This window comes from Actinia tenebrosa, unplaced genomic scaffold (assembly GCF_029948245.1).
Source record: "Actinia tenebrosa isolate PJP-AT-01 unplaced genomic scaffold, QUT_ActTen_1.0 PGA_scaffold1__47_contigs__length_23844297, whole genome shotgun sequence".
Classification (NCBI taxonomy): domain Eukaryota; kingdom Metazoa; phylum Cnidaria; class Anthozoa; order Actiniaria; family Actiniidae; genus Actinia; species Actinia tenebrosa.
In genome coordinates, this window is record NW_028292578.1 from 20,451,140 (window position 1) to 20,460,741 (window position 9,602).

The 9,602-nt window shown below is 36.8% G+C and overlaps 1 protein-coding gene and 1 long non-coding RNA gene across 3 annotated transcripts; one reads left to right on the plus strand and one right to left on the minus strand.

Annotated features, from left to right (window-relative positions):
* Positions 1-2,734: 2,734 nt before the first annotated feature.
* Positions 2,735-8,093, minus strand: LOC116288947 (uncharacterized). 2 transcript variants are annotated; one of them, XR_004196253.2, is made up of 3 exons: positions 7,552-8,093; positions 6,896-7,076; positions 2,735-3,067 (listed from the first exon to the last, which is right to left on the minus strand). It is a non-coding gene; the product is annotated as an uncharacterized LOC116288947 (long non-coding RNA). The 2 variants fall into 2 exon arrangements; XR_016120338.1 differs by lacking the exon at positions 2,735-3,067 and adding an exon at positions 5,702-5,804.
* LOC116288946 (uncharacterized) lies at positions 4,059-6,402 on the plus strand. Its single transcript, XM_031695813.2, has 3 exons — positions 4,059-4,342; positions 5,111-5,314; positions 5,586-6,402. Exons 1-3 carry the CDS (start codon positions 4,186-4,188, stop codon positions 5,972-5,974), a joined length of 750 nt encoding a protein of 249 aa, XP_031551673.1. The 5' UTR covers positions 4,059-4,185; the 3' UTR covers positions 5,975-6,402.
* Positions 8,094-9,602: the final 1,509 nt, after the last annotated feature.

Consider the following 9,602-nt stretch of genomic DNA (forward strand, 5'->3'; position numbering starts at 1 on the left):
CTATCTTATTATGAGAGTTTTTGGGTTATGTAAGACTGTAAAATAAGAATAACAAATCATGAATGCTTCCAAATTTGTATTGGAATTGTAGTCTTGCACCCGCTATTTAAGGACAAAATATTGAATAAACAAACGTTAAAATGTGAAAAACACCCAATCAGCTGTTTGTGCGTCGTTTTATAAAATACCTTGAATTCCCTTTGGGAAGGGTTCTAATTCAACAAAATCGAAAGAAGATTAATTCTAGCATCTTTATAATTATAAACACAACACAACTGAAATATAAATGACAAAAGAAATGTAGATGCATAAAATTGACTCGAAAATTAGTTTGAAAGTATGGGATTCAAGGAGGTATATTATTCACCTCCGGCTAGTATATCGTAGTGCCTTTCACATATAAGCATATATAATTCAACAAAAACAAAAGAAAATTAATCTTAGCGTCTGAAACTTAATATATTAGATATAAAAAGACAACAAAAGAAATAAGAATGAAAAGAGTTGATTATTAGTACCACAGGAAGCCCAATGTTTTTTTGCCGAGAACTACAGGTCAGCGCAATCCCCCATCAGAGTAAGTCCCGGATAAGCTTTCGACGCCATCTTGGATTTGGTGTTTTGGACAAGAAGAGCAGACGTCGTTGAACTGTTTTGAAGTAAATAGGTAAGTTATCGTCAATTGATAACGATATTAATAAGATAGATAGGTGAATGGATATCTACTAAATACTATTGGATGTGAATTTACTTTATATGTTCAAACAGTAATTTATATTTGAACCATTTATCGTACATATTTTTGTACTGTTGCACCAAAGCATTAATACGCACAAAAATACTTTAAGATTCAAATCCTTTAGAAAGTCTGGCCCAGCTGCGGGAGTGGTGTAGATGAGCTGGACGAAAAAGCAGGAATATAGGAGCTTCATTTCCGGGGGGGAGGGGGTTGGTAATTGGTACAATGTGAAAATCATCTGTTGTGCAGAACTAGCTTGTGGGTGAAATCATGAATAACCATACTTTATATTTCAGCGATATTATGTATGGGGTACAAGGAGGAAGATCAAGATGCTCACCTTTTTGGGAAGATTTGATGACTTGTGCTCAGAAGGCAGGAAGGAGAGACCAGTGGGAAGTCTGCCAGAATCAGAGAGAAGATTATATTGAATGTTTACATCATAAGAAATTGGTAAACATATCTATTTTGTTTTGTTTTTGGTTGACATTGGGTAAGAAGTCGGGTGCTATCAGTAATTGATCATGCCTTGGAATCTCAAAATATTTATATTGCTGATGTTGTGAATACTCCATTTTACAGTTCAGTTCAGTGACCAAGAATAATAGTTCCAAGTCAAGCCTGGGGTTTCCATGCATAGCAAAACTATACTTTGTATCATACGCGGCAAATCCAATTTGGCTTGGAACTATTATTCGTTATCACTGAACAGAACTGTAAAATGGAGTATTCTTTACTAAATACTATACTTGATGTCTGGGATCTTTGACACTGAAATGAGGCTAACCATGAGCAAATGACTCTGTAATCAAGGAACACTGGCATTTTATGAATTTGAAAAATGTTTCTAAATCTAAACAATGTTTACCACCCACTGGCAATTAGTATTATAGCATTAATAATAATTGCTGATAGCACCCAATGTGTAGTGTTAATGCACTGTCATTCACTGATGTGCTTTGGGAAAGCACAGGTTGCATAGCACCTCCACAAAAATCAACTCCTAAATTTCAGATCGATCACGAAAGGAGGGCCACAAGTTTTTTAGCCACTGGCTATTAAGTGTTGCCCTCAAAAGAAGTATTTTTTCCTGGTTGTGGGTTTAATTCTTCATTCTGCTTGTTTATCATATCCTGTACTTTTAAAGGTTTTCCCATCGTTTTCTAGATATCATCCCTCTGTTTGAGCTAAATTTCCTAATTTGATAAAAAACATATCTTTAACCTGAAGCTTTAAAGCATATCTTTAAATTGTATGCTCAGACTTGCTTTTATTTTTTCATCATCAGTTCACAAGAATCGAAAGAATACACAAAGAAAAACAAAGACTAATCAAAGAGGGGAAATGGCCTCCCAAACAGGATGCAGTAGAGTCTTCTTAGATTTTTTTGTTAGTTGTCAACACATTTATAAGTCTGTAAACTGAAAAAGTGTGAAATAAAGAATGGACCTTTATGCTCAATAAGATCAATAACATAACATTTTTTACATTATCAAGATATTGTGTGAAGATTTGAATAATGTACCTTTACTCTTATGTCGAAAATATATTGTATAAACTTGTTTGTAACGTTCTATTTCATTATTAGTTTATATCTCACTGATGGGACATTTTGACATATCTGTTTGTCAGACAAAGGTGATGGAAATCAAGTCGTGGTGTAGCAGTAGCACACTTCTCTCTCACCCCTGGGGTCGGGGGGTTTGAGACCCCATCACGTGGTAGAGTTTGTTAGGCCTCCTTCAATACTAAATTTCCCCTCTCATGGATCTCAATTCTCCCATTTTCCTTCCTCCTCAAAACCTAATAAGCTAAATTCAAATACCAATTTGATAAAACTTGGAGTTCACTGCATCGAGTAAATTTGTCGAATCAAAAAAAAAAAAAAAAAAATTAAAACGTTTTGCAAAATTAAAGTATAAAATATAAATTGATAAACTCTTAGAATTTTTATTGCATAATGACAGTGCAATTTAACTTTTTTGTGATTAAAAGAGCATTTTTTGTTCCCAAACGTACTGACACATTTCCAATGACATACGTCGCTGCGCAAGCTTGTTTTTCAAAACGCATCCCACACTGAAAGGAGTGGCGGTGGAAGGTTAGTCATTAGCGACAGAGGCGATTTATTGCGTTTGCTGGTCATAGCAAGGGGTTAATCATCTACGGTTTAGGGGTCGACTAACCTCTCCCTTAGGCTTCGGCCGAGCTTCCTGATCAGTTTGTAATTCGTCGGATAGAGGTGTCGGGGTCGAAATCTCCGGCGTAGCCGTAAATGCTTCGCGCTGCCATATGACGGTTCAGCACTCGATGTCTGGAAGTATGGTCCTGTTCAGTTAAAAAAAATTGAACTAAAACATTATCCTAAAATTATTTTTTTCCGATCTATGTATCATCACTTACAACAAGTCATGTATCTTGCATTCACAAAGAAAAACCAGCCCAACACCAACCGATAAGTACAGTGCTCCATCAGATATTTTCTTCACTCTGAAAGAGTCCTTAAAAACCCTGTTAAAAACTCGCCCTAAAGAAAAAAAAAACTTGCGATGCCGAGTCCAGGAATATGAACTCGAGACCCCAGAGATGAGAGGCGAATGCACTACCACGAAAATTTGGTTGAAATTACAACTAGCGTAAGAAAACGACACATACAACATCTTAGGCAAATTTCAAACAGGCTTTTCCTTTACAATTCGGCTTCCTATGATGAGCAGGCGAACATTCTTACATACATTGCTTTGAATGTTTGGTTTGGGCTTTTTGTGGCTTCTGAATGAACGGTCATTCATATAATGCTATCGATAAATAATTAATAATCTTTTCTTAAGAAACTGCTTGATACAAAAGGATGCCTAACTTAAAAATAAACTCGCCAACACCTCACACCTCCCTGTTATTACAAACTGCTCTATGCCTTAATTGTAGGCACCGTTTATCTATTTTTTCCATTGTCTTCTGTTGAATTGGTGGTGTTTTGGTAGCTTTGTTCTGTAACACCTGTCAAAAGAACGTAGTCTGGTTTCTTCGAATGCAGAAAAACTGTGTTTTCAATGAAAATTTCATTGATAGACTAAGCAAATCTACCGCCATTTCTTATAATTCTAAGAGAAGATGAAGTACGTACTACTGACCAGGTAGAAGAATCGAAATCAAACGCAAACGCTCGAAGGTATAAAGTTAAACTCTCGGGTAAGCGAGGATGACAGAAAATATTAGAATTCCTTGGGAGAAAGATATAACTTGTATTGGCCGGAGTCGCGAATCAGTCCTCTTCAAACTTTTTGGAGAATTGCGATACAAAATATAGTAAGGATATCAAGTACTTCTGTAACCATGAGTTACCTCCTTGTTTCCAAGGCAACCGCATTTCTTGTCTAAACTGAAAATATAAACGAGTTGACACTGACATTTGTCTATCGTCCAGTAATTCAGTTTGCGTGAGAATGATGAAACGACAGTCCGTTGATCAAACAGGCCAGAATTGCACAAAACCTATCCATTTTAGAAGGATCAAATCCATTGAAAATTTTGAACGCAAAGATGATGAAGATACGAGCAAAACAAGCCCAGCGTCCAAGGGATGTCCGAGTTCTTGTACAGGTAAGTTCAAAGAACGCGTCAGTTAACGACTCGGTTGTGTATAACAAGGAAATTACTATCCAATCCACGATTAAGTAACAAAAATTTATTAACTACTTGAACGCGAAAATGAAAAATTACACTGCTTGACTGAACTCTCGAACAGTTTGCAACAATGAGATCACTATGTGGGAAGCAAAGGGTATTAATTTACATGGTACATGGTACGACGTGCCGTATCGTGGAAATGGCTTCCATATCGTAAGTTTTCCACAGCCATCGGTAATCGAAAAAGATTAATTTCGGTTGCGCGCGCGTTTAAAGATACCAACCAACTGGTTACTACTCAAAAATGGACCTCTTAACATTGGGCATAATTTTTTCCCATTTCAGACCACGTGTCATTCCCTATAGTATCATAGTTTGTTTGATGGTTGCGCATGACAAGACACCTGAATATGGATACAACTCAAACAAACAAAATATATCCTCGTGACACGTTTATTTATGACACGTGGTCGGAAATGGGAAAATACTTCGCCCAAGACGGTAACATCTGGTCAAATATCAATGTAAAAGCGGCGAAAAAGCGGCTGATCACCGTTGGCGCCAGAATTAGGGCAGCTTCAAGAATAGAATACTAAAGCCGCGCCAACGCAAAGTCAACTTACAGACATCTTGCGTCACTGTCGTCAATTAGCTGCCATCCATTAAAAAAATTGTAAGCGCTTTGAAATAGCATTTCCTGCTTATGTAAAAAATTCTATTGCGTGCGTTCTTACGCTTCAGATTTTGGAAAGTTCTCGATGCAAATGGACAACAAGGCAGTGCGTCTAAGGACAGCGCACTTGCATTGGTTGATAGATAACAAGGTATTTACGAACAACAACTCTGATGACTCTCAGTATGATCTAAGACAACACAGGCCAAGCAACAGTGCGCGCTACCCTATCAGGATACCACGGAACAAGAAGGGAACTGACCCCGAGTGGTGTAAGTAAAGTAGAATTGTCTCTTACGATCCCTGACTAACTGATACACAAGCAACAGTGCGTGCTACCCTATTACGATACCACAGAACGAGAAGTGTACTGACCCCGAGTGGGGTAAGTAAAGTAGAATTGTCTCTTACGACCCCTGACTAGTTGAAACACCAAATAACAGTGTGCGCCCTGCCCTAGGATATCGTAGAATAGGAATGATAACTGTCTCTAGTACATGATTCTTTCCAAAAAAAACCCTCATGTATAATGATTCTTTCTAGTTTGTTCAGATTATCGAGTACACATTTACAACAGCAACAAAGACAAACTATGGGTCAAGCAATGGATTCTAGGAATCCTTAAGGCCAAGCGCTTCCAAGTGACAATAAACTACCAACCGTGTTGGGACTGTGACCGAGTCATCATTATCCTAAGCCAGCATTTTTTAAGTTCAGCAGACTTGGTCAGCGAAGTGCATGATGGAATGGAGGGACGGGTATCTATGGTGATAAGGAAAGAGGAATGCTGGGAACAAGATGATTTTGCTAACAAATGCCAGGTTCTTGTTGACCTATCGAACTTAGTTATGCAGGATTATTCATTTCAAACCAATCTGATGTCTTGGCTGCTCAAGGGGTTATCACTTCCGGAATCAATTTGCTCAGCTTAAACTTACTCTCAACCCTAGACCCCTGACATTCTTACTAAGCATGCTGATAGGACTATTAAAATTGGGTCTAGAGTGGGCATTAATTATACAACTATTCAATGATGGGCTCCCTGTGCTAACCACAGGAAATCCATACACAAGACAAACAAGACTAAAGTTATGCATGCTAATATGACAAATACAGGATGTCATATTCATTGATTTTTAACTTAATGTATATGTTTACTATTTCAAACCTCTTGTCAATATCATCTTCATATTATCATCAAGGTAGTCATTGCTCTTGTAATAAGATTCATTATAAAGTCTCCTCAGTAAAAAAAGTCCTTGAGCAATGCTAGCAAAATAAGAAATTAAATGGTGATTCTAAATCCTAAGAAAACTAACAGTTATAAAAAAATAATGCTTGAGTAAATGATGATGATGTTGCTGTTGTTCATGTTGTTCTTGTTGCTGATGATATAATAATGATGATGTAACTGTTGTTCATGTTGATGCTGCTGATGATATTGTGACGGTTGTTCATGTTGTTGACATAATGATAATGATGTTGATGATGTAGTTAATAATAATAAGTTGATGATAATGTAAGTGACATTAATATTGCTGTTGTTGTTGTTGTTGTTGCTAATGATAATGATGATGAGGTCTATGATGCTCATGTATGTCATCGTTGCTGCTGCTCCTAACAATGATGACCATGATGTCACTGTCGTTCATGTTGCTATTGTTGTTGATTATGTCTGTGGTGCTTTTGTTATTACTATTTATGATAGCGATGAGTTTTGGTATTGTTGCTAAAGTGTTAACAATTGTTACTGGCTATTGTGATGATGTTGCAAGAGTGATGAATTTATAAAATAAAGATAAATGACATCAGTGCAACAACATTCAAACATTATTCCCACTGAGATAGCTCACCTTTGATCAGGACAGATGTGATTACAACTTGAACAACTTTTCCAAAATAAGGCATGTTGCAGCATAAAATATTATTTTTGCATCTTCTTCCTCTGTCATGATATTAATCCTGCTCAAAGATCACCAATCATCATCATCATAACCAAAGAGTAGCTGCCATCTCAAATACATGACCTACGACCTAGTGCAAATAATACATAAATTAGGAATTGACCAATCAGTATCGAGCATCTGTGTTGAAAAAAATCAATAAAAGGTAGTGAAGGACCAGGGATTTGGACTGTGTTTTGGTTCTATATTCACATGTTAATTCAACATCTTGACCCTTCTTTGACCTCTTGCTCCATTACTTCAATATCTGGTCCCCCTTTGACCTCTCACCCATGTGCACCCACTCCCCTCAAAGAGTGAAAGAGAGTGGCTGTAAATAAACAATCTGATCTTCAGGATTCCATATCTGGACACCCCTTGATATCCACTCTTAAATTTCCTGAGCCCCATGCCAAATTTTCTTGGGTACATAGCTCCCCCCTGTCCCCAATGCCAAATTTTCTGGGGTAGCTCTGCCCTTACTCTGTGCATAGGTTCATATGCATAACGATAATAATAAGATATACATTATGCATACATTCATTAGATTCTTACACTTTGCTTACATTACATGTCTGGCGGCTGACCCGAAACTTGTTTTTATCAACATCTAAAACTCAAGTGGATCATTCTTTCAAACCAAGCTTTGCTCGTGCATCCCAGCCATATTATGTCCCAAAAAACAACTGTGTTTCTCAATTTGGAATAATAGTCAAGGTCTTTGAACAACACTGACTGATACTTAGAAGTGCCATATTGTTTTTGCTGTTTCTTGGTGGAAGGTCGTCCATGATTTATAACAGTTTTTAGCCTGTCATTCTGTGTGGGCTTTTCTTCAACATATACTGAGTGAAGAAATTGTCTCTAATTAAAGATTTCCAAATCTTTTTGCTGAAAGTTATATCCATGTGCAAAAGTTTTGGTTTCTTCCAGTAAAAACACAAGTGATGTTTGTGCACAAATCAAATACCAGTAAAAGTAAGTTCTGAAAGCCTTAGGCTAATGTTGTAAACTAATTCCCTGACATTTTTAACATATGCTCCTCTCTCCTAAGCTACAAGAAGTGTCGAAAAAGGGGAGGAAACGAGAAACAAGAATGAAAATATTGTCAATGGCCACCGGAAATGACAATGGATTTAAAACGAGGGCGAACTTCGTACTTCCGGTTTAGGTTATAGCTAGTAATATTTCTGACGCATTTAGCTGTTCGCCACCTCGGGAACCCTGCGCCTTCAGATCTGGGTAACCGTTCATCATTTATCGGAGGGGAGGGAAAAGGAATAAGTCATTTATCGGGATGGGGATGGGGATGGGTCATCGTGCGAGGGATTTTCTATTTGATTTTTCTTATTTGAAGCTGGCTAACATTCCTAAAAATAATGACTCTCTTTCTTAAACTTAGACTAATAATTTTTTAATGATTTCTTTTGGCAAAAATGTTTTACTATTGGAAACAAATCCTACAAAGATAACATTAAGAATCAGTACTATCGCACCACATGTACCGGAAATACCAACTTTTGAATGAGAAATATCAGCGTCAAGTGTCAGCAACTTGCGGACTTTAAAACAATTTCCAAGCTGAACAAGCGACATACGTAAAATATTATTCGCGTCTTTCCGAAAAATACTGGTGTAAAACAAAGCGTTTTCCAGTTTTACAATTTCTGGCTCTAAGGGCACGTGGATCAACGGTGGAATGAAGGTTTTTGACAGTAATTTCAAACTGGTGGTTGAGAGAATAACGGAAGTAAAACTGAAACAGGAACTTGTGGGAGACTTTAGACATTTCATATAAGGGTTATTGATAAGCATAAATCTAAGCTTATTTTATCACCTCTAATTTCTCACTGTGTTTCTCACTCCTTAAGATTACAACTGATCCTCAATCAACAATGATATATCATTGTTTACTTAGATTTGCATAGCTTTAAATTCCAGTTACTGGTAAATGGTAATTTTTAACTTAGAAATATAATTTTTTCCTTACTAATCCTCTTGATCAGTCCAAATCATAGTGTATACTGTATGTGTTGGGTGGCTGTTGACTCGAAAGTTTATACTACTTCAACAGCCATGCACACCTATTTATTTTTTCCCTCTTGTATTAACCCGAATTCTTTGTATATATAATCTCCACTTGTATCATCATTCATTCCACTTTTTGGTAACAATTTAGCTTATTGTGTGCGAATAAACTTGAAACTTGAAAACTTGAGTTTTCAAGCTCGCTATGTCAATCAGTATTTATAGCTCGGTTTTTTGGTATTCCCATTTTCATTTTATCTCGGTTCAGAGGCTTGTTCGTTCTGTGAATCCTTTGGGAGCGGTGAATAAAAGAAATAGAAAAATGCAGGCGATGAGCTCTACTGCTGAAATAAGCGTATCTCAAAATATGGCTCAATAGACTCCTTTCCGGTGAAATTATCCAGAACCGGTGAGTGAGTAAACCAAGTGAGAACTAGAAAAAAAAATATATTAAATGAGCAAAAAAATTTCCAAGTCACAATTAAATTGAAATGTCTTTTGTATTTTTCTTCTAGCCCTTTTGGAATAATTTCGAAAGTTAATGGTAAAAATTAAAAAAATGAATAGAATTTGAGTGATGGGAAGTGGA